The 26,278-nt window shown below is 41.0% G+C and overlaps 1 protein-coding gene across 2 annotated transcripts in view; it reads right to left on the reverse strand.

The window, feature by feature from the left end:
• MGAT4A (alpha-1,3-mannosyl-glycoprotein 4-beta-N-acetylglucosaminyltransferase A) overlaps positions 1 to 19,168 on the reverse strand; it is a 662,166-nt gene extending 642,998 nt beyond the window's left edge. Inside the window, exons 1-2 of one of the 2 annotated variants that reach the window (XM_032100327.1) lie at positions 19,081 to 19,168; positions 15,086 to 15,400 (exon numbers count right to left, since the gene is read on the reverse strand). In XM_032100327.1, coding sequence (XP_031956218.1) covers positions 15,086 to 15,179 — 94 coding nt within the window. In that variant the 5' untranslated portion in view covers positions 15,180 to 15,400; positions 19,081 to 19,168. Of the gene's footprint in view, positions 1 to 15,085; positions 15,401 to 18,117; positions 18,564 to 19,080 lie in introns of those variants that run through there. The other variant, XM_032100328.1, reaches the window with a different exon arrangement.
• Positions 19,169 to 26,278: the final 7,110 nt, after the last annotated feature.

Here is a 26,278-nt window from a genome sequence, read left to right on the forward strand (position 1 = left end):
GCCATCCTATTTTTAATATTACTGATAAAATACTCATCTTCATGTCATAAAAGCAGATATCGTTTTAAATTAAAATCCTGCTATGCTAATATGTGGCAGACTAAATTATTTCAACTGTCAGCCAAAAAAAAAGTGAATTCCTCTAGTAAATAAAATAAAATTCTTACTATGCTAGCACTTAAGTAATTCTAAACTTCATCTTAAAACTGACACTTTTTTTGACATAGGCTACACTTCCTCTTTAGCACAAGTTTTGCAAAATATAACTGCAAATACAATTACCCAATACTATGATACAAAATTCTGTTCCTATTGCACTGTACACTCATCCAATATCCACATAGTGATGCACAGACAAAAAATGCAAACATTGCTTCCATTGCCCTTTGGAAGTGACTCCAGAGCTCAGGAGATATTCACAAGGCACAAATGAAGCACTGAATTCTCAAATGTCCGACCAATGGGAGGCAAGCAGAGGAATTGTCAAACCTACCACACAGGCACAGACAAAAAGCTACGTCCACACAAGACAGATATTAAAGATGTTCCAGAATCCTCCTGTGACATTTAGACTTACAAAAACAGTGAAACCTTGTAGCAAGCTGAGCTAATTACCAAGTGTCAAAACCTGCACATAGGCACAAATTATATTTATAACCAGCAACGTCAAACAGTGAAGAGTAAAGAGGGTGTTAACAAAATTTTCCCCCAAAATTTTAACCTCAAGTGTGCTTACAAATCAGATACTGACGTATCTCAAAACTGGCAAAAAGCTGATATATGGTGTCCTTCAAATGTTACAATATATTACCATGGATGACTACTCAACAAAAGCTAATTAGCTTCCCTGCTCTTAAAGTGAAATTAAAACCTTTTATAAACAAGTTATGATGAGTTATAAAATCCAAAGCAGAAAAGCAATCAACCATGCAAACACAAATAAAGCAGTATACTGTAAAGGCTAACAACAAGACATGCTATAAATAAAAGCTCTTAACAAAACTGCTCAAGGTCAAATTTTATCAGTCCTCTTTGAACACTGGATTCTGTGGGCCTTTCTAGTTACAGAGTTTGTAGCTATTCATATTCATAAAGCTATTTCATTATTTTGAAGGGATCAGAGAATATGCAATTTTTTTAAAGTATAATACTCTGTGAAATTAAAGACAGGAAAATACGGTAGATGATTTACAAAAAAATACATCCTACTAATCATGACAAAACATCTTCTGCATCAGGAAACAAACAAAATCAAGATGCAGGAAAACAAGTGGGCAAGTCATTTTTTTATCCCTAATCTTGTTACTCAAATTGATGGGTCATTTCAGCAATTCACTATTTCAATCTACCAAAACAATCCAGCACAACTACTGTTTATTGCCCTTGTTTTCCACATAGGATTGTACTTACTAGGACTGTAACTATTTTAATAAATGCTTATTCAAGTAAGCATCTTCATTGTGAAGAACAGCTTGTTTTTGAGGGAAGGTTCTGCAGGTTTTCCTAGTTTTGTTAGAAAAAAAAACAAACCTCAATAATTCTAATTACTTAATTTCTCATTGCAATCTTTTCACATTTTGCACTTCAAGGATCTCTATACAGTGTTTTTTGTTCTCTCCAATTTTAGAGCACTAGCACAAGTCTGAAGCGCTTGCTTTGAAACTTTCAGGGCCTGATCCAATCTCAGTCTAGATACTTTTGTTTAAACATTCCTTTGCAGCAGGAGCTGAAGTTGTTTTCTCAAAAATTTTTAAAGCAATCTGAATACGATCCTTTGTCATATCAACTGGTAAAACCTTTCTATTTTGAAATGTAAATTTCAGAATCCATTTTCTTGTAAACAGTCCTTTGAAAAAATAAAGCCCCCTGCCTTCTCACAGATTCCACATACACAAAGCAGAAAAATGGGAGTACAAAAGAGATCAGACTCTGAGAATCTGCTTCCCCTCCATTTTTCCATCTTTAATATAAATACCCTAAAAATGATGTAGCTTACCAATCAAAATGGAAGCATGAAATGGTACATCGTGTTTGTTTGATTTTTTTTTTTTTCTAAAAAGCCACAGAATACAACATTTTTCTAGAGGAAAAACAATTGTAAGAAATTAAAAAGCCAAAGAAGCCAAACAGAATTGTGACAACTGATGAATGATTTACTTAATGAGTATTTTCATAGCTGGATAGAACAGCCAGGAACAGTTTTAAATGTCTCCAGACGCAATTGCACACCTTTGCCTCTAGATATAATTTTTTCACTAGAGAAAGGTCACAATTCAGAAGATTTCCAAAACCATTATAAAATCTAGTATGACACCACATCCAAATCTCCCCTGATGAGGGCTGACAGAGAGTCTGAATTCCTTGTTCCTTTGGACACAAGGAATAAAAAGAATACTATAACAGAAAATCCAGATACCCACAAATAAGGAGGTCAAGTCAACAGAAGCATATGGTGTTCTGTCTGTGCACTGGCTTCAGACAATAAGGATAATTAAACACATGATTTGTTTGAGAAGAGTTATTGGCAGCAGTTGAGCTGAAGGTCTTCTTTTAAAGCAGAGAACAGCAAGCTACAGTGACGGGGAAAAAGCAAACAAACAAAAAAAGAAATCACACATTTGCAAATTATTTGTCCTGATCTGACTGTTAGCTTTACTAGGATTCACACTTCCATGACTAGTAAACAGCACTGCCCAAGACTCTTTGGATAAATATAAACCTCCGGGCTTTTTAGGTTCCAGCTATTTGGTTCTGATTTTATTCCCAGTGCTAAGAAGTACAGACACCTCTACTGGCATTTCTTCTTTAAGGGGAAAGTGATATAAAAAGGTCACTGAAATCATATGCTAAACCTGTCCCACAATAAGCAATCAGTATTTAACACATCTCTATCTCTGAATAGAAACACTAAGGAATAAATAAAAGCTTCATATATTCTATTCTCCAAAAAGCAAAGCAGTACAACAACTATTGCAACTTCTGTTGTAGAAATTCATTGCATAAAGAGTTCAGTTTAAGAAATTGATAAAAGAAAAGCTCAGCTGAGTATACAAACCACTGAATTCATGTAACCTGAACAGTAACTCTTTACAGTGAAAAAAAATTACCTTCAAGTAATTGTCATAAAAACCTCCCACTTTGACATTTCTGACATGTCTTGCACAAGATTTAAAGTGTACAACAGTATAAAAGAAACTAGGAAGCCTTCAACAACATCACAGTATTACCTCAAAACTACAATTTCCAGCGACACCTTTTACAAAGATCATTATGTCACAATTATTTTTTCAAACTAACTGCCAAATAAAGAGCAAGACTGTAACTATACTGCTCAAGCAGGTACAAAGCTCCAGTTTAAGCAAACATTACAACCATAACACTGAAATACAAGATACAGGACAGGTCAATAGCTAGCCTGCATTCTTGGCAACACTGAAGGACTGAAGCATATAAGGCAAAAGAAAGCATTTCTACTGCATTTTTTAGCATATTAAAATAAAAAAATCCATTCTACACTTCTGCAGAAACACATGTATTAAGCATACATGCTGCATTCATTTATTATGTTCGCTTCCATCATTTAGTTTTGATGTGTGTCTATACATATATTTTATTGTTACCAATGAACAAGAGTATCTTCTAAAAATCACAGAGCAGCTAATTACACTCATCCCTAACAGGACATATCAAAGAAGTCGTAACTGTTGATCTGATCTGAGCAGCGTGGCTTTATAATCAGCATCTCCGTGGGGTATCATAATTTCAGCATTAAAATAAAAACAAAATCTAACCTTGATATAACACATTTCTTTCACATCTGTTAAAAGAGCACAAGAAACAACGCCTTCACCTGAAATACTTACAGACTTACTGACCATGTAAACAAATGTAATTACCCTGTAGGTAACTTGACCTCTTACAGTCAGTTTGACTACAAGTCATCTGTGACATCTCGTGTTTCTCCTCAGATCTCAATCAGACAATAATACTTTCAGCTACTTTCTACAAACAAGCACATATACCTATATTAAGATACCAAAATATTTGTGCTATCTAGTGGTCTCAAATTCCTAGGCAGTTCTTTTGTGGTTTTTTTTTATTTTAAGGAAAAATATTTCTCTGCATACCACTTTTAATAACCTACTGAACTTCTAATTCCATTTACTAATATAGCATGCTCTGCTGTAACAGAATTCACGGAAGCAGGGGGTTTGATTCTCCTTGTTACTGACTTGGTAAGTTAAAACTGGAAAAGGGATCTGAAAGAGAAAACAAGTTACCATAAAATTACCAATTTGGTAATCATTCAAGCTTCCTCTCATCCTCTAACTCTCACCTCTTGCAAATAGCCAGACTTGTGCAAAACATTTGACACTGTCCTGCACAACATCCCTGTCTCCAAACTGTAGAGGCATGGATTTAACAGATGAACCACTCAGTGAGTAAGGAATTAGCTGGATGGTTGCAGTCAAAGTCTCAATGTCCAAGTGGAGACCACTGATGCATGGTACCCCCAGGGGTAAATATGGGGACCAGCACTTTTTACCATCTTTGTCAGTGACACGGGCAGTGGGACTGATGGCACCCTCAGCAAGTTTGCCAACACCACCAAGCTGTGTGGTGTCTGATGCACTGGAGGGAAGGGATGCCATCTAGAGGGACCTGGACAGGTTTGAGACACGGAACCAAGTGAACTTCATGAACTACACAACCCCTAATGTTGTTCCCTGTGTATGTCTTCCCACACAGATCTTCTACCCATGAGCAGCATCTGCCTTCAACCCCAGCAGCAGCAGTGCTGCAGCAGTTCTGCACCCACTCAGTCAGCAGAACGTGAGCAGTGGCTGCACACAGTGAACCCCCACACTGCTGCTGAGCTCCAGACATTCTCCCTTTGCCTGACCAAGAAGATGCTCTGTCCTCGTCCTAACAGCCTGTGACAGAGGGAAAAAGAGGATACAGCAGCATGTTTTAATGCAAAAGAAGCTGCAGTGACATTTCGAATTTTGAAAAAAAGCCATCCTACGCTCATTATCCAAGACATTAGGTTATCTTATGACTGCACTTAAAACAACTTAAAGCACTTACTACAGTATATACATACTGTAAATGCCCTAGCATCAATTTTTTCCTGCATAAATACAAATTCTCAGCTTCACCCAATTCAAACCTTTGATCACTTTAATCTGTAGCTAAAATACCACAAAACTCAATTCAACTAATTGCTGGATCTCCAAAATACAACAAGAGAAGTCTTCCATTCAGTTACAGTTAAACACTTTCCTGAGTTAAATACCATCAGGTCTAAAGCAACATACTACAAATACAGAGTAAAGCATTAATCCCTTTTTCAGGGTCTTTGTGCAATATAAAATTGCATTCTATACAACTGCCTTCTCAGTAAAGCAGGGTGGAGGAGAACAAGGGAAAATGAGCCCTGACCTGAGGGAGTCATCTCTACCTATGAGAAAGCAGTTTTCTACCAGCATGTGTGTACACACGTGAATTCCAGAAAGGTCTCCCCTATTTCTTCCAGAGCCTCTCTCATCAACAGAGAGTGCAAACAACCTTTGTGCAAGGCAAAAATGTTTAACCCTGATGCTTCCACACAAACAAACTCTACAACACACGCACCTCTAAACATCCTCCAGATACAATGCCAGTATCTCACAGCACATAAAGCAACCAACTGCGCAGTAACTGAGTGGCTGACCCCTCTCAGACATCCCAAAAGCACATGGACTTGAGCACTATTGTATAATTGCTCAGCAACTACTTATCACAACTATGCACTTACATAAAACTTCCCAAAGGTGTCACTTACTGTGCACACTTGATCTGTGTGTACACAACTGGAATTTCTGGTCATGCAGTAACCTTGTGACTAACAGGATGCCTGTGCAGCAGCATCCACCCATCCAGGCTGCAGGCTCTGCATCTGAAGGATTTCTGCCCAGGCAAAATTTCCGTTAAGAAATTGACGTCATGTCCAGGAAAAGCCAGGTATATCTGTCTCAAACCTTGTCCAAGAATTATCACATTAATATGCTCACGTACTCTTGAACATTCAGGGCTCAAGATTTTTGAGGGTTAAGATGCTGAATAATCTCAGTATAATTAACTTAAGAGTCCAATGTGGCAAGGAAACAAAGTACACAGCAAAGCAGAACGCTAGCACGCAGAAAAAGCAACTACTTCTGACAACAGGAAAGCTTCCAAACACTTTAACATGATTTGTTTCTACTACAGAATTGTCAGTAAATCAGTGAGTTTCTGTACATGTAAATCAAGATGCTCTTACTTCAAACTACTCCCTTCCCTCCCCTCAGAAAAAAAACATACACATACAAGGCAGGAACTACAGCAAGAAAACGCAGCTTCCTAAACTAAAAAGAGGTAAGTAATGATTGATCTACAGCCAAACATTTAACATATTAATACATTAGAAGAAAATTCACCTAGTAAAAATAACTAGTCAGAAGAGTGCTACAACCTCACAACTAATGGCACTATTTTAAGAGCTGAAACTTTTAGAAACTCTTAATAGCCTGGGCACAAAGTTCAAGCCACCACAGAAGTCTGGTTATTGTTTCCATACACGCTAGCAGGTTGAGGTTGCTGATGCTCCTTGTTTCTTTGTGCCTTGACAACTGTGTTGAACAAACTGACTCTGAGAACATATTCTTTCTAACTTGTCCTCCTTGCAAGCAACTCAGGATCAAAGCTTCATCATGCTCACACATTGCTGCAAATTAACAACAACCTTGTAAGTCAAATATAATCCCATCACTTGTTTTATTCAAATCTTTAACAGTACCTCTACAGTGTGTCTCCAGGGGCTGTGCAACCAAGTATGAGGGCTGTTTATTGGCACAAGTACTTCACTAGTAATTTGTAACAGAAAAAAGATTTAGTTCAGCCTATCTCTGAACTGTCTGAAGAAACTTACACATTCATGGCATTGATATGTGTCTGCAAGCTACTATAGCAAAATTTATGCTTGATAAGCACTGAAAACTTTTAAATTCTTTTTGAGCATTACATAGTAAAATTATATACTGTCACAAGCAAAAAAAAAGGGGGATTCTGCTGTTTACAGTTAGATGGATTGGTGGCACATCTGTGAGAAGCATCCACAGGAATAGGCAGAAAGCTGCATGAAAGCTGAGGAGACTACCAGAAAAACAGCTGGAAGCACAGTTCTAAAATACTGTAGAGTAATTGCTTTTTAGGCAGAGACTAGCTGGAATAAAGCCTTGCACTGTGAGCAAGGAAACTGCTTTCTATTCACTTTCTGCCATGCTCAGGAAAACAAAATAAAGTGCATTATAAACAAAACTAAATTATAGACTTACCAGTGCCTCATCTTAAAAAGAAACAACTTTCAGGACTCTAATCCTAAAGATTGTATCAATAATGAAAAAAGCTTTTTTGTTATCACGGCAGCAAATAAAGTCATAATTACACAGCAGGGATACTGAGTCAGATACTACTCTAAACTGTGAGAGTGAGGGAAAAAAAAGGAAAAAAAAAATCACACTTGAAAATAAAAGTAAGTCATTTTTTGATGTTTTTCTAACACTGTATGTTCATGGCTCCTAGCTATAGAAGTGGCTGTTTATTGTTAATAACAGTAAGAGATTAAAAATAAACAGATAAGGGAATCTGCTAAAATACAAGCAAATATTTTATGTATTTTAAGGGATCAAATTATATTATAATAAAGGGCAACTCTCACATATCTCATGCAAGTATCAATATTATTTAGTAATGAAACACACTGTCATGTTGCTCTTGGTATAAGGAGAGATAAACCTGGGAAATGTCAAGAATAATTTAGGTTAGAAGGGACTTCTGGGGGTCATCTAGCCCAATCACCCGCTCAAAACTAATTTCATCACAATTGCTACTTCAAAGCTGGAGCATTCCTGCCAGCTGTAGGTCTTCCCTAGCTAAGATTTATTTTGGAAGTGTCATATTGACTTTAAAAATCAGTGTAACTCACTCTTTTTGTGCTAGCGCAAATCTCTATTGGTACCAATTATGGTACATTTACTTGTCATTGCTGGTTTAACTTATTCTTGAAGCTGCCTACATGGAAATTCTTCACCATCAACCCCTCCCCAACAATCTACTCCAGTATGTAACTATACTTACCATTACAAAAACTGTCCACTGTCTAACCTTCCTCTCCCACTCAATTTCAGTCCCTTATATCCTGCTATTCACTATGGCCACAAACAATAGATTATGCCTTTTTTTTTTTTTTTTTCCTCTGTTGGCAAGAAATTCTTGGCAAGAATGTTTAAAGCATTTGAAAATTATCCTCCTGACTCTCTTCTCACACTTCTCCCTTAAAGTAAGGAATGTCAAGACACTGATCCTTCCCTTACAGGGTAGACCTTCTGGATCTTTGATCACTTGTTGCTTCTTTGAACCCCAACTAATGAATGTATTTTCTCTCCAGTGCAGCATCCTGAATCAGACCCAGCACAAAGCAAAGCAAAAAGAACACTTCCTGTGTCATGCTGGAGCAGTAGACGTCACACTTATTTCCTTACACCTCTTTTTTTTCAGCAATAATGTGATGAGTCACACTTAACATGACCATCATTCCTACCTATAATGCCAACATCAAATTTCTTCCCAGTTCTTCGTGTATACATTTTATTTTCTTCTTCTTCTTCTTTACTGAACCCCATGTTTTGACTGAGGCACTTTCACCTACCTTCAAGCCACCATTCACCCTGCTTCCGGACTCAGTCTCCAATTTGCCTAATCTATTTTAAACTTCAACCTCTTTGTCTACCTTTGTTGCTCCTCCCATCGTGGTGCTGTTTGAAATCCAGTAAGAATTCTCTGCCTCTAATAATCTAGATTTACTAAGTATCAACTACTGTCAAAAAATGACAGGTCATTGCAAAGCCCCTTTTACTCACTTAAAAATGTTACAGTAAGGTATGAGCAGCTGTGTCAGATGCAACTGTCTTTCCTGGCTTGGCTAAATTACCCCTATGATAGTCTCAATAGTCTCTGGTTGCGAGCAGCAACCAGCATTTTGGAGGAGTTGTTACCAAAAACTGGTAAAAATAAAACTCCTTAACACCAATGTAGCATTAAGAAGCAGACAGTCTTTATTTGGCTGGGTGCACGAGAGGATATCTCATGGAAGCACAGAAGACTCAGGCTGAAGAAGAATTAAGAGAAGCCACACTGGGGAAAAGAATGGGTTTTCCCCAACTCTAACACTAGTCTGTAATCAAGAGCAGTACCTCAAGATGTTGGCTGAGCCAGATCCCATTAAATACTCTGGCAGCAACCAAGTTTTATAATCCCATAAACTGATGAGCTAACCTAGCTAGCAGGTTACAAAAAATGCAAGGAACAAGGCAGTGCTGCAAAACCCCTTTGGTAGCAATCCTTTTCACTGCAGTTCTCCAAAAATCACTGGTGCCAGATGTTATAAACGCGTATCATAATATTGGCTTCTCGCAAGTATTAAGGTGAATATTATACAATGTTAGAAATGCTTTTGCTGTTTGGATGTAATTTTCTATCTTTTCAGCAAGAATTTAGCAAGTGTGAGTGGGTAAGATAACCTCCAAGCAAATAGAGGATGAGGCCAAAGCAGCTATCAACACTCTGCCCGGAGAACAAAGAGGCCTAAAGCTGCTATCAACCCTGACTGTCTGGGGAATTAAGAGGCCCACTCTACTATCTACTCTCACCTATCGAGCCCAGGCCCAAGAATCAAAAGAAATAAAACCGCAAGGCAGAAGAATACCCATGCTCTAAAAAGGTGGAACCAAGGAGTGGCCATGCAGAACAGTTTCTGGAAAAGTTTGAATATGCATAAAGAACAGACAGTAAAAATGGTATAAAAAAGGACTATCCCTGAGCATCAGGTGTGCTTTTGGCAGAGCGCCAAGGCACCCGGCTGTTACCTCTTTGCTTTATTTTATGTGCCTCTTATTGTGTTTCTACTAAACTTTTAAATTCTCACAGGAGAGTGAACCTCGTTTTTCACACAGAGGAGATGTGCTGCAACAGTCATAAGACAGACACAAAGATGCTGCAGACTTAAACACTGTCCCACCTGAACAGCTATACAGCTTTTCTGCTTTATTCACCTGGGACAGGGTGCTCACTACATGTACAGGACTCCCAGTAACCATACCAAATCTACATCGGCTGATTGGCTTTAATGAAATTCAACTACTTTTAGTATCAGTAAGCTATAGGCCAATTTCTTGTTGAAAACAAGCTTAAAGTGTATTTTAGATAAAGAACAGAATAACATTCATGTACTAGTGTTAAAAAGAAAAAGGAAACTCTTACTTCCTTTAATTTCAGCTCCTGGAAGATCTGCAACAGAATTTCCAAAGGAAAACATTTCCCTTCTGTTTAATAGAAATGAAAGAGCTCTCTCTTCTCCAAACGGACGTAAATTGTTATAAGCACTTTCCACTTTAGCATCCCAGCCTGTCCTTTCCCTTCCCTTTGCCTGTCCTCACTCCTCCCAGTCTGTAGTCCCTTTAACTTTTTTGATTGGTTGCTCTTAACTCATACCAGTGGGAAATGAGTGTCTAACTCCAAAAATCAGAACATGCAGTCAGAAGGCTCTAGCAGCATTTACACACATAACAGCTTCTTTTAGGATCCATGTAAAAACTAAGGTGGGTTATGGATGCAAAATACTAACATGCAGCTCTCAGATTTCTCACCTTTTCTTAAAGAGAATATGCATAACTACTGCCAAGGGTGAAGACAGATAGATAGATAGACAGACATATAGACAGATAGATAGAAAGAACAAACAGATTCTGTCCTCCTTGCCTTGTTTCCTCTGTGGTTCTTCCTTTAGGACTCTTCTTCCTCCAAGGATAAATATTCCTGTTTCTTACTCCAAAATTAGCCACCACTGGCTGAGGCTTTTTGTTTTAGTCTCAGTTAGGTTTTGTTACCCTTGCTAAGTTTAGGTGCTTTTGAACACTTACGATTATTGTGGCTGAGAACCAGCATGGTAATTCTAATTTTGTGAAAACAGAGGAGAGAGAAGACATTTTTACTATAAAGTCCAGGCCATTTTCTCTCCATACGAGAGACATCATGCTTAAAAGAAAACACGCTCAGCCTTCATTACTTAAGCATGAGTGAATGTTTCATGAACTAGGAAGCTAGACAAATATCTCAAAAAGTTCTCCTGGAGGTCTTCACATGGGAATTTGAACGGGTGCACCAAAATAAGCCATCCCCATGCAGTGAGGAAATCCTGCAGTTATGATAACACCCTTGGAGGAAGGGAAAACCAGAAGTTTTTCAACTAATTCTTCATCATTAAAGAAGAATGATGAAATACACTAATGGTTTCAGGGTGCTATGAAAACAACATCGTTTAGCTAATCTTGAAGCACTAAATTGCATCAGGTTTTCACAATACATATTGCATACCTGTTCTTACCACTTCAAGTAGCCAAACATCTTCTAAAAGTGATGCAAGACACTGCCAAAAACTGTCTTTGACCGAGAATAAAAGTCATATACTTAAAATGAAAAAATACTTGAATTTCATCCTACCATGCCTGACTAATTCAGTAAAGTTGTTTACCTTCCTTCCCAATTTCCACAGCCATCAGGAAGTTTGTTGATCCAAGAAAGGGAAGTTCTTTACCATTATGGAACATAGTGCTCCTCCTGGAACATTACGTACTCAGACCAGTAGTCACATTAAAGATCAATGCACCAAGACTGCACACTTTACACAGCATACAACAGCTTTGATGTCATTTTTGTGACTGGTCTAATAGGTATACAGTACTGTTCTGTACTGGTTAGATCTTCTTAAGAGCAGTGTCTTTAGGGCAAAAAGCCCACCACATTTCTAGAGCTCACAAATGAGGTGGTGAAGACCTGTGACCCTGAGCAGGTCAGTAGTACCAGAAAACACGATTCAGTCAAAAGATATGGTATTAAGCACAAAGTTACTCCTTGCGTAAGAGCTCAGTTTTAGGAGGAACTCAAGGACAGCTTACACTGAACTAACTGTGAATGTGAAGTGACTGCAGATCCTTTAAAAGTGTTTCTCCTGTGCACCACAGTAATCAACATTTTTAAGATTCCATTTCCAACATCTACTTCATACATGCTAACCATAGCACAATTTTAATGCTAGAAAGTGGTCTTGAAACTGATGTGCAAGAACCCCCCAGGAGAGGTCTTTCCCAGGTGCATTCAGGGCTTGTACTGCTTCCTTACAAATACCAGTGCTTCTACACATTGCATAAAGTCCAGAAAGCCACAAAGATCTTGGACTGATTTTGAAGACTCTCTCCAATGCCCAAAGATATTTCAGTCAATCTTCTTCAAACACAGTTATATTAAAACCATGTAATTGGTCATTTCATGCAAACAGCAATATCTGCCTTGTGAAATGTTATTCACATAATCAAACCTCTGGGTAAGATACAGCCATGCTCTTTCCAGCAATGGCACTTCAAACAGAGTATTTGCTTCAGCTCCTGACAACTTCTCAGCATATCTTAAAGTTTGTAAAGCATTGTTCTGCTGAGACAAACTTTTGTGCTCTAAGGTAGTACCACAGTCTGTATCACTTAGAAGTGTCTAAATCCTATCCTGCATAGACAAAGACTACATATATTTACTAGAGAAATATATGATCTACAAAAATATCACATCATCCCAGTCTAATTGGTATTCTACAAATGATGCTGCATTTTAAGTGACAATTATCCAAGATCTTAGTTTCAAATTAAAGTAAATCACTTGAAAACTGATTAGGGTTGTTAAAAAAAAGCATTATGCTTCTGCTTTTAAAAGCAGAATTTGTTTTAGTTATCGTTGAGCAATTTGAGGGGGGTTGCTTTTCCTTTAAGAAAGTGTAAAATGGCATTTTCTTTCTAACTGTAGATTTAACTTGCTGTCCAAAGATTAACAAATAGCTACAGGAACCTAAATGTAATATAAATCTAATGAACAATAAAATATGATGATCAAAGAATGTGACATCCCACAGCCTTTCAGTGAATAGGAACAGCAAGCTATGTCTGCTTCTAACTCAGCCACTCAAAAATTTGTAATGAAAACGTTATCAATGAATTAAAATATCATCCCACAAGGCTATAAAATTACATTCAATTGGAAAAAAAGCCTTAGCAAATATTTATCATCACATTCTGAAACTTTTCCACTGTGCATTGATTGGAAATGTGGTACTGAATTAACTCAAGTTTGTTTTGATTTTGAATAACCTGTGAAAAAAATAAAAGGAATGTTCTATGTACAAACTTCTCTTGTACAATATTATTTAGACTTTAGTTTCATAACTGTGATTTATGATTAATTAACACATTATCGATCTCATTACACTGATTTTTATTTCACAAATTATCATCTTAATGCTCAACAGCAAGATCTCAAAGAAGATAAACGCAGAACTTTCATACCAACATTAAGAAAGTATTGATTCTGAGCATTCAGATGGAAAACAAAAGTATAAAAAAAATAGAGCAGTCTAACTAACAAAAACTTAAATTGTTGCAAAGTGCCATATATTGTATGCTCTCCAAATAGCAAGTTTTTGTTAATTTAGGAGCGACTTTTCTTTGTGTCATGCTTTACAAAAGAGAACAAGACTTGTATGTCATGTATCAAGTAAGAAAGAAAAAAAACTGAGAAAGAATGTCATAGGTAAATATCTGCTGAAGTAAAAGAAAAACTCTTATCAGGTTCTGAAGCAAGAAATTAGTAAAAATGTATCTACTGAATTTGTCATTGGTCAAAATGAAGAAAGTACTACTTACAGTGCTATTCAGACACCCCTTTCTTCTCTGTCTTAGGCACATCTATGCTTTTGTTGTCCAATTAAAAAATCTATATATTACCATAACCTTGAGAACTTGGCATTTTTCCTGCTGCTTGCATTCAGAAGAGTAGCCTACCAACCAACTGCTACAGCAGAGATTGCACCACAAAGCATCTGCTTCTGCCACAAGTGCCCAATGGAAAAAAAAATTCAGCGTGCCACAGAACTCAGCTGCTTCTGTTATACTTAAATAAGGGTTACAAGTTGGCCATGCTACAACAGACAGTATTCCTGGAAAACCTCAGCTTCCTCTAATTTGACCTGAAGCACACCTGAAAATATTTTCTGCAGAACAATCAGAAAAAAACAATCACTGAAGATGAAATTAGTTTTAAAATTACTTGATCTTTAAAGGACATAGTCTGCTATTTTTCAAGAGATCAGATGTTTATAAAATAAAAAAACCAATCCTTTCTTCTTCTAGAAAGCATTGCTGAATGAGTTTATTTGTTTTACTGAAGGACAAGGACAAAACCAAATCATCTTATTATCATAAACAATCCCAACCCTTAGAAAAACTGAATTCTTCAGGGTTCACAGGGAGTGCAGTAAGATCAAAGATAGATGAACAGGTAAAAGTCTACTACACAAAACAGTTACTTAAGTATTTTATAAAATTGCTCATGTTATTTTAATAGATGCATTTCCTATTGCCTAGTACATTTGCTCATATTATTTAACTTCTTATACGGTACTTTGACAAAAAGTGTTTTAAATAATTTTCAAAGACAGCAAGAAAAGTCTTTCAACAGTGCTAATTGGCAGTTTGCCATTGCCATCAGTAAATCACCAGGGAAGACAGAAAGCAGCACCAAAAATAACATTCTCTAGTTCGGTCCATTGGCCATATGGTACATGTGAAAAAAAATAAATAAACCACCAACCAAAAACAAACATATGTTTCTCCAACAACCATAAACCAGGAAACAAAAAATAATAAAATCAAACCACAACTCTTCAGCCTTGACCAACCCCTTCCTCCAAGAGCAGCATTTGTTTTTATTCAGGTACTTTTTTTTGTTTCCTTTTTAAATCGGGACCACTCAAAGTTAATCTTCCTTAACTTACTAGCAAGTGTTTATTTCTCACCAAGGCAGTACCTTCTGTAGCAGAGCTAGCCAACAAGCAATTTACAGATCGCTAACATACAGCAGCAGCACACAGCCATATGCAGGTCAATTTGTTTTGGAGCTTTTTACTTACCTTTCCCATTTTGCCATGCAGTATACCAGGACAAACTGAGGAAAGTAGTGATGAATACTAACACGGTGGCCACAGTTCCATTTCGGAGCCTCATCTCATTTCAGCATCACACTTGTTTATGTTCTGTTAGTGATGAGGACCTATCTGTTGGGCTTGGTGCAATGAAGTCAGCTGAAGTACTCCAGCAGCAGCTGGACAACAGTGACACAAAATGTAGCTCTCATGTATCAGACATATCATAAATCAATCCATTCCAAACTGTTGTATGCTTTCTTATAGTTCTCATCAATCCAGCTTCTCTTTATTCTTCTAGTACTGTTTAAAGGAAACAAAATTTTAACAGATTATGCCAAAAATACTTAGAAGAGTCCCCCAAGAACCGAAATATACTACACCCTCATTGTTGTGTCTTACACGCACCTCCCTCTCACTGCCTCAGTCTTGGCTAAGAGAATAGAACTTGTTAGATTATTGTGTGCCTTTTCTAAGACTGCATCTGGGGGAGCTGTATTTCACAGGAATTTGGTCACTGAAGGACAAACATACCCATCACCAACACTACCATTTTATTCTCAACTCAAGGCAAGGTCATGTGTCACCTGGCAGGTGTCAAACTGACACAAGAGCTGCTCTCAGGATGCAGCAACTCAAGGCCCCACTCCTAAGACCTCACTTCAACAAAACCCCTCGGAAATCAGTGAGGCCTCATGTAACTGCAAAAGCAGAACTGCCTCCAGTGAGCTGGCAGACCAGAACTTTGAACACCATGTTCAGTTTTACCCCTGAGGAAGGTTCCATATGCTGGTATCAGAAAATCATCAACTGGCCGAACACAGCCAGCATCTAATCACATTGTCCTAAGCAAGACAAAGAGAGTATAGGGCAATAAATAAACCAACTTTAAAAGAGAGGGGAGAGGTTTTCAAAGTGTTAAATCATCCTTTACAGTAGTCAAACACTAGCAGTCAACATCCTTTCAAGGCACTGCCAGGTTCTTTCCCCCACTATAAACTGTATCTGAAACAAGTATGTTACTCAGCAATAAATAACTTGCTCTGCATTTTCCTTGGAAGCAATCTCTGTCACCTTCTTGCCCTGCTGCATTCAGAACAGGGGAAAAAATAATTTTTATTATTATGGTACCAAGAGATTCCAGTCAAATCTGAACTACTCTTCCAAGCTTATATCACAGCACATATTACCTTTACCAAAGGGCTCGCAAAACAAGGCATAACCAACAGGCATGGTTAACAAAAGAAGAGAAGCAAACAATAAAGTTGCAGAACTATACGCTCTTGTGTTCAAACCTTGGTCACAACATCCAGGTTACAGGAAGTGTTTACCTTTGGACCACAGTTATCTCACGTATAATGCTAGTAACGTAGTCTGCTTTGAGGAATTTCATGCACAGATAAGTTTGTGGCTTTAACTCAGAAAGCCCAAAGTACCTACGAGGAAGGGAACAAATGCAAGTACACGGGAAGCAGACAGAGTGGATGGTAAAATTCAGTGAGAAACAAAATAATCAACTGGAATAGAAAGAACTCCAAAAGGCCTTACGATATGAGAAACCCGATCTCAACACAATGAGAGATAAAGACAACTGAGACACCTATAGAGAGCTAACACAGAAAGCAGAGTGCCAGGAAATATCATCAGTACCAGCACTCTGAATAGGAGATGGACATAATAAAAGCCAGAAGTGTTAGCAATAATAATCAGGTGATAAGATAAAAGTCTTGATGAACTTTAACAGCAAGGAGAGGCAAAGATCCCAAGTCCCAAAGTTTTATGAGGACTGTCTATGTGAATTTAGGAAGTTCATGTGATTCCCACACTACCAGAATAAGCAACTAGGATACTGACACTAACAGTTTAACTCAGATGAAGTGTCTCTGAAGCAAGGATGGCTAAATTCTTATCTACCTTCCCCATTTTTAGCATCAGTCAGATCTCTCTGGAGCAGCTCAGGTGTGCACAAAGGACCAGGCTGCAAGCCAAAGGGATCATCCCAGTGGGGGCAACTGACAGCTGGTCCAATGTGCTAACAAGAGAGGGCAACCAGGCAAGTAGAAATATTATCTGATAATGCAAGGAAAGTGAACCATCTGCCTTGCCAGAAAATGTGGGCATAATTTTTACATTTGCTGCAACAAAATCAAGATGTTGCGATCAGGGCCTCTCACTGTGCTATCTGAATCTTCAAAAACACAGTCAGAAAAAATTCAGAAAGCAAAAAAGTAAAAAGAACAGTAGCAACATGATTCAACCAGCAGTCAGTATGCACAAAATTGTGTCAAATCAATAATTATCATGGGTTTTAGTTGGCTGGTTCTGCTTTCATCCTTCTCTTCGAGTGTTGTAACCATTCCTCTTAGCACAGGAACCAGCAGCTCAGCAGTACTTGGATGATTATTCAAGCATTTCGCTATATCAAACTGCGTACATCAAGGCCATGCATGAATCAGACACGTTTCAGCTTTTAAAAATGCATATACCTAAACCAGCAGAAATACATGTGTAGATGCACGTAAATTATTTAACTCCCAGGTGGTCACTTTAGGTTTGTTCAATAATTTACAACACAATCTAAACAAATTTAACTGAGGGGTAATCCAGTTTGAGATGACAGTATGATAGGGTATAACTAGAGAGATGAAGCCTATGAAATTTGCCAGTGCCATTATGACCTGAACCTTTCCCACTGCAGAGTGAAGGGAATGACCCGGCTGGATGCTGAAGGCCATGGGTGCTGAAGGTGCCGGCACCTCTCGGACGCTGAGCGGAACCCTACTGAATCACATCTTAAGTAAACTAAGAAGTTTCTGCTTGTATCCAGACATTCCCAAAATACATACAAAACACATTCCCAACCGCAAAGCATAAAAACTGATACACTCCAGCGCGCCTGCAAAGGCTCTTCACATAGTTGCTGAAGGGTTGGATGGTGCAGTAACGCAGCACAAAGAGTGCCAGACTTCCGAGAGGACGAGCCAGACCCCATCCTGCCGGGAGGGTGCGAAATCACCTACCGCGGTAGCACTGCTGCACTGAAAAGATTGCTCTTTGAAGGCACGGAAGAACGGTCCATGAGGAAACGGCAGCTAAAAGGTAAAGGCGGCGGGAACCTGCTACACAGGGGCTTTTCCACCTTATTTCCACTGACACGCTCCAGCACAGCCCGCGGCGCGCAACTGGGCACCGCCACCCGCTGCCCTGGCATCCCGCAGCCCTCAAAACCGGGGAAGAGGGATCGGCTGCCTCCGTGGAAACTGTCCCGAGTTAGTCAGGACCTTCCACGGTGTCTCTCCGCCCCGGTCGCAGCTATCTCGCCGGGGAAGCGAAAAATCGGGGGGGGTAGAGTACGGGCACCGGGCGCCGCCAGCTCTGCCGGGCGGCAGAGGGCGAGAGCTGACGGGGACGGAGAGAGGGAGGGAGAGAGGGAGGGAGAGAGGCGGGGAAGGAGAGCGCCGGTCCGGGGAGGCGCGCGGCGCCCGGGGCATCGCGGCGAGGCTGCGGGGGAAGGAACAGACACAGGAAACTGCAAACTCTGCCGAACGCCCCTGCGATCCCAGCGCGCGGGGAGGAGGAAGGGTGAGAAGAGGGCTATCCCCCAGGCACCCCAGCAAGAGAGGAAGAGGGCGCAGCGCCGCTCTGCCCCGGACCCCCGCGGGCAGCCCCGGGCAGCGGGCGAAGGGAGAGGGCGGCAGCAGGTCCTGCGGAGGAGCGGCCGGCGCTCCCCGCACCGCCACGCAGGTGCACGGGAGCGCAGAGGGGAGCGGGCGGGCAGATGACGGAGCAGGACGGCCCCCAGCCTCCCTCCGGCGACACCGCAGAGACCCGCGGGGAGGCGAAGCGCCTCCGCCGCACTCCCGCTCCAGAGGGTGCGAAGAACCGCCCGTCCCTGGATCCCTCCCGGAGCCGAGCCGGCGGTCCGCAGCGGCGCGGAGCGCGCAGGGGCAGCGAGACGCGCTGACCGCCGCTGCCATCCTCACCTGTGCGCGGCGCTCCGGCACGGCGGACCCGCGGGGCACGGGGGCTGTGCGGGCTCCGCCGGGGCTCTCGCTCCCCTTCCCCGCCCGCTCCCCGCGTCAGCGGCGCACCCGGCCCCGGCGACCGCCCCCCGCCCCGAGCACCATGGAGCGCGCGGAGCCCCGCCCCGCCCACCCGCCGGTGCCGCCGCAGCCAATGGGCGCCGCCGCGGATGGCGCCAGTCATTGGCTGGGCCGCCTGTCGCTCTCTCCGGCCGCGGCTATAAATGGCGCTGTCTCGCAAAGCCTCCCTCAGCGGCTGCGGCGGGAGCCGGCCGCGGGGGTGGTGTTCTTGAGAGGCGGTTTCGACAGCGTGTTCCCTTTTTTGGAGCCGCTTTTGGGGGTTTAGGGTTTCAGGAGAGCCCCAGGAAAGGCCTAGCTGTGTCACCGCTTGGGTGCTCATTGCTCCCTGGTCAGCTGCGGGTACCTTGAACTTTGGTCAGGGCTGAGCCCCTGGCCTGCTACGTGGGTGTTTCTCCATCTGCCTGTCAGTGCCACACAAGCCACATGTATCAGTGCCCCGTGTGACCTGCTTGCTCACGATTTACAAGAAGTCACAGTCTTGGATTTCACCGTTTGAGTTCATACCCTGCTAATAAACACCTCCCGGAGCTTAGATTGAGAGCTGTTGAAATTAAAGAGCAGCTTGTTTCTTCATGCCAGTAAAAGAAACCCTCTGTGCTTTGTCCCGCTCTGGGCAGAGTGTTCTCATGCAATGGCATGTGGGCTGCCCACGAGGTGGTTACACAGGTACAGCCGTGTGAGTATGGAAATGTACTCGGTTTCCTCCAAAGGTTCCTGCACTGCGCAGTCACTGAGAGAAAGTCAGTGGCAGCTTTACTCTATGGGTTCACTATTGAGGGTCGTGATGTTGCTATTCTGTAAGTAATCCCCTATCTTCAGTGGTTCGTTTAATGTGTTCCAGGAATTCCATGCATCTTTTAGGGTCTGAAAACTCCCATTCCGATCAGATGGCACCCTTAGCTTAGGGTAGGACCCTATCTACCTCACAAGAGCTCTGCTCTTGATGTGTAGTGCTAACGGGTTGGTGATGTTCAGTCCTTTTCATGGACTTGATTTCTTCCCCTTCTCAGCTTATCTTTCCCCTACTTCAAAGTCCATAGTACACATTTTAATCTCCATAGAACTATAGAATCATATAATGGTTTGGATTGGGAGGGACTTTAAAGGTAATCTACATCCGATGCCCCTTGCCATGGGCAGGGATACCCATCACTAGATCATGTTGTTCAAAGTCCCATTCAACCTGGTCTTAAACACTGCCAGGGCTGGGGCATCCACAACTTCTCTGGGCAGCCTGTGGAGTTTTATTCTCCATTAAGGCTCTTAAGCTGGATATAGTGTGATAGCTCCCCACTAGAACTTTAGAAACTGTGCAAAAATCTTGCAATTTATTCTGTCTGAAGAGTGACATTTAACAAGTTTCCATATGCTTTCATTTTTTCTTACCAGTGCTTCAACACATTACAGTATTTTTACACATTTGGGTACCTGCACAGTAGCCCTCAGTGATTTTTCTGTCTTTCTCGAAGATTTCAAAGAGGGTCTGGTGGCAATTCAGGCAGATCGCAATAAAGAAGCTCAGGAGAAGTTTGCAAGGTCTTGACACCCAGGCTGTTCTGTAATTTTACTCATTGAGTGGTGAGAATTTATTATGTAAATGAGTGCTTCAATCCTCCCTTTTACAAAGAAGTGGAATAAAGTGGATTTTTTATTGAAAAACAAATTTAGCACAATAACTTTCAAACAAAAATTAGAGCGTGCATGTCCTCATGCACATGGACACATCTATAGCAGAATTTTCTATAGAGATCCCAACGAGCTAAAAACATTAAAGGCACCATTGTTTGCATCTAATAGATTAGTGCTGCTTAGGGATATGAATTTTTGCATTTCTGTGCTGGAAAAAAACTGGCAGAGACATTTTCACATAAAAGTCCTTTTGTCAGGAGAGCTTAGTCTGCTGAAGAAAAGACTCTGTTACAAGATGAGTATAATGACAGTTATTTCACAAGGACTCTCTGAGCTTTCCTACTTTTTGTCCTTTCATTGATTGAACGTTTGCATTAGGAAGGTTTACCGACTGGACCTTGACAGTATCCAATTAACTATTAACTACCCCAAACGGTAGAGTATGTGTAATGTAGTTGTTTCTCTGACATCTTCCCCTCTAGTTAGTTTCCTGAGTTAGAAGGCAAAGTTCAAAATGGGAAAAAAAATCAACATTGCCCTCATCTGACCTACTACAGCAATAATCAAATGCCTCTTGGCGTATTCCACGGCTTGATGCATGGACAAAGTGCACAGTGAAGGAAATGCTGGAGCTGCCAGTGGAAAGGAGTTGGGACAGGCACACTAAAACATCGCTTACTTCTGGTGAGGGTGGAAGCCCCCTTTTAGGCCTGAACAATATTTAGTGCCAGCAAATTTCTGAATTTGTTTTTCCTCCTGAATTATTCTTTCCTCCTACAGCCGCTGCTGTTCAAGTGGAGAATCCATCTGAAATGGGAGATGATTAAGCAATCCCAAACTCCCAAAATTGTATTTAAATACAAGTGTAAGGTACATACACTATAACAACTCCAACAGGGGAGACTTGAGGGGAGAAAATAAAATTTTAAAAATACAGGAAGTTTAAATTCCTAGTGTTTCAGCTGTGGTTGCTGGAAAAAAATTTCCAAGGAGCTTGCTATTCTATATCAGCAGGAAATACAACAACACAAGAGAGAAATTAATAATAATATTTCAACAGAGGGAAGATTTCATGGTGAGAGATTTTTGCTAAGGTATTACCTAACTATTAGAGTAAGGACAAAGTAGTAAAAGGTGCTCCAGGCCTGCCATAATTTTGTTTATACTGCAGTGGCTGCAGACCTGGACAGCCAGCTTCTACGGAGCTGTGTGGTTGCTTCCATTCATCAGATCTGGAGCTTATTTTATCCAAGCATTTTCCTGACTCCTTCAGAATCACAACACTGTTGTTCTTGCATTTCACTGTGTTCATGTTCTGGCTTTCCCAGACACTAGGAAAGATGCAAAAAAGGTAGAGGTGGTTGGCAGTGGCAGCAAAAATCTTAATGGTTGTTTGGCTGAAAAATGGCCATCTGAAAATTGTTCGCATCTCCCAACCAAAAATCAAGCCCTCTCTTAGAGACAGGGTTTATTCCCAACCTGCCACTTACTCCTGTTTTTTAACAGAGTGAATTCCTCTCAGTGCTTCTACCTCCATTTTACCTCAGTTTTTCTTTTTTCAGCTGTAATGACCAAATCTTTTTTGCTTTATGTTAGCTGAGCACCTCACTCAGAGAAGCTGTATTTCTGCTGGGCCTTTTCTACACTCCCACATCAACAATGAACAAAAAGGGGCACAAATACACCCAGTGTGTATCTCAGAAGGACTGGCCATGGTTGCCCACTGCCCCTGCAACTGGTCTGGGCCCCAGGCTGGCTCCTGCTTAAGGCCACGTGCCATCCCTACAGTACATGGATGGGGGAAGTAAAAGCCAACTACCCTTCAACCACCTTCTTAAACCTGGTGTGCTGAAGAGCTGAGCTTCAAGTCATGGCACAGCACAGGAAGGATTTGAGGCCCTCACCTGGCACCATGGCAGGGCAGCAGAAGGCCAGGCTCGGGAAAGGAAGGCAAGGCAAGGCAAGGCAAGGCAAGGCAAGGCAAGGCAAGGCAAGGCAAGGCAAGCTTTCCCATCCGCTTCCTATGATTAGGTTAAATGGTGTATGCATGACCATACAGAAGATTTTTCCATCTCACAGACCGATTTCATGCTCATGCAAATTCAGATCTCATTCCAGTTTTGTAGATGTAAATTGAAACGAATATCTCAGTTGCTGAGCTAGTTTGAAAATACAGTTTTTGGTTTGTAGTATTGTAAACTTACTTTATACACAAAGCTGCTGTAAAGTTCATGGCTTGTGTAGCACCTGTTGTAGTGCTAATAGTCAACAAGTAAACGGATGTAGAAAATCATATTAAATATGATTGTATATACAAATGCTTAGTAACCATAAAATGCCACATTTAGGTAATCTTTATTCTGTCTTTTCTGTGGCAACATTATGAAATAATCTTCTGTGTTGTGATGCCGCATTTCCGTACAGAGCTGTTTCACTCAGAAATCAGGTGTGATCCTTTCCAGTAGGTAAATTGTTGTTCCACTTTAACAAGATAAAACCTGAGGTGTGAGAGAGAGCAAATAATCTATCTGAGAAGTCTTTTGGGAAGGTAGGAGCAGAGCTTGGTCTCCAAACTTACAGAATCATAGAATCATTTAGGTTGAAAAAAGACCTTTAAGATCATTGAGTCTGTGTTTCTTTACTCTCACCCCCACATCACTGCCATTTCCCTCTCTGTGGAGATTCTGTCTGAGCTACAAATGCCTCTGCCATATGCTCAAAGGTGAGGAACATTTACATTTATTCATCTCCTTCTGAAGGCAGAGGCTTTTAAACTCATTTGTACTGTTACATAAACATGAACCCGGAAACTGTGAAGTTCATATTGTGCCAATATTGCTGATGGTAGCTGAGGTCCAGTAAAAGGGTAAAGAGGGTAAAGAGCAGTCAGATACACTTATATTGAAGAGGGAATGCAAGTGAAAGGAAATCACATTAAGAATTAAGGATTTTGACTGCCAACTCATTTTCCAGTTGCCTGCTTCATGGTACTGCTCTCCTACAATTAAAGGAAAAATTTTCAGAGAAATTTTGATAAATAGACTTCACACACTGGACATCTTCATTGTAAGCGAAATCCACTGTGAAGGTGCCTCCTTTAACTTACCTCAGGGTAACTTGGTGGATGATCCACTGATGGCCAGGCAGCTGCAGTTAAAGGGAAGTCTGAATTAGGTCCTCAGCAAGTGTGGGTTTCTGAAGCTCTTCTTCTTCTAAAGGTCTGTTTCACTCTTTCCTAGGTAAACTGAATATAGGTCTAGACAGCACGGCAAAAGAATCCAAGGCAACTTGCACAGGCAAAAATAAGATATTTTTGAAAGGTCTGTCAAAATCCAGCATATTGTCTCACTGATAGATGAGCTTTGAAAGAGAGAGTCTGTGTCTCCTGTATAACTCTTAATTATTTTGTGCAGAATTTTTACAAACGATATAGGTTTTCTAGCTCTACTCACTGCAAATGCCCAAATACCTACTTGAATAATGCACAGTTAAGGCTCTAGCATATTTTCCAAAGATGTGAAGATTTGTAAAGCTGGATCTAAAATTTGCAAAAACAGTGCCAATCTAAACAACTGACTGCCAAGGGACACAAACTGAAACTTTATACTCCAGACTTCTGGCACAAGCTCCCCTGCCAAAGAGTGGGCTGGTTGCACATTAGTCTTTGCATCACTTTCTTTGTCTCACCTCTCTTCTTGTCTAACCCAGCCTGCCTCTTTATCACCGATCCTTCTTCCCACAGGAAGGTGGGGTTATTCAGGACATGGTTCAATCCACTTTGTTAGAACCAAATATTAGTGTCAAAACCAGGCACCAAGCTATTGGCTAAAATCTAACTCTGGGGCAAGTAGTTCCCTCCTACTCTTGCCCTGTCACCCAGATGTCTGGAGAGTGGACGTCTTTTCCTTCCGCTGCTGACTGAATGGCAGATCTGGACATCTCATGCAGACCAAACTGGAATAAAGCATTTGCTGCCACATCCCTTCACTTTATGTTCTGTTTCTGACGGGGGTTAATAGCCTCTGAAAAGCCTCATTATGACAAGAGCTCTACAGGTGGAGGAGCAAGGGAAAGCTTCCTGTGCTTCCTCTTGTTGACCTGACCTCTTTCTTTATGGAGAGGGAGCACTAGGATGAACATTTTCTGCTACTAGACACAGCATGGGGCAGGGAATGAAGATCCCTTCTCACAGCAAAAGATTGACTGGGAGGTGGGTAGCAACAAGTTAATAATGGAATGTTTCCAAGGATAGAGCAGGCTGCATGTCCATAAATGACTCTAGCTGTATGGCTATATGCATTTGTGCCTAGTGACCTAATTCCCAGCCCTAAATGTGTGCGTGGAACCTGATGCTGGAGATGATGGTTGGGTGAAGATTTGTGCTAACCGCAGTGATCACCTGTGGCCCACCAGCACCTGAGTCTGTATCACCTCAAGGGGCAAAGCAGCAGAACCCTTCCTCTTGTGCCTTCCTTACCACACCTGCTGCTCTGATCCTGTGCCACTCTCCTGTCTTCCCCAACTGCTTTGCTTTCATGATGCTGTGCCAGTACTGTGAAGAACAGGCAGAAGTGGTTGATCCCATTAAAACTGGTATGAGTGGAAGAAGAGACAGATTCATGAGCACCTTGACAAAGCATGACCCTGAAGCTTGCACTCTTCTAATCATGTCCAGCCCCATCCCATCAGATATGGATAAAAAGCTCAAATCCAGTTCATCCCTAATTGTTGGTAAGGGGTTTTTGGTCTCCCCATCAATCTGCCTGCTCTAAATTTCACCCTGAACAGTGTATTCACTGTGCAAGTCATTCCATACCACAGCAGGGCCATGGACCAGTGGGCTCAAATCCAGCCTGGAGAGGATGAGGTCTGTTGCTTGAACCTGAGGTTTATTTGGGGTGGGGGGAGAAGAAATAAAAGAATTTATACCTTTAGACCCCCTTGCTCAACCTGTAGTACATATTATTAACATTAACTTCTGTTCCTCCAAGACACATCAAGTGTCAAGATAATCACTGTGAGCCTGTGAACTACAGCACTGAAAATAATTATCAAAGCCACTCTCCATTTAAACTAGGAGAGCTGTTGCTCTGCTGTAGTGAAAAGATCTCATGCTTTGCCCTATCACAGCAGGGATCCAGGCTGTATTAAGTCATTCTTACTGGCCTTAAAAGCTTTAGTGATGTTTCTTTCATTTGAGCGTTATCTTTCTGCCAATTTAGAATCCCATCTCCTTCCCATAAAGCAAACCTGTGGTTATCCAAGCAGTAGTGGAGGATGGTAGGTGGCAAGGAAAACATAGACAGCACAGGAGCATTCTTCATGGCATTTAGAAATAATGAGTGCAATTTCCCAGGTCTTAGGACTTTTTAGACCATGATTTTAGGAAAAGGAGAAGTGAACCTCAGTCAGACAGGAGCCCTAACTATATAGCTGTTAATACCATGTA

Source organism: Corvus moneduloides, chromosome 2, assembly GCF_009650955.1.
Source record: "Corvus moneduloides isolate bCorMon1 chromosome 2, bCorMon1.pri, whole genome shotgun sequence".
NCBI lineage: Eukaryota > Metazoa > Chordata > Aves > Passeriformes > Corvidae > Corvus > Corvus moneduloides.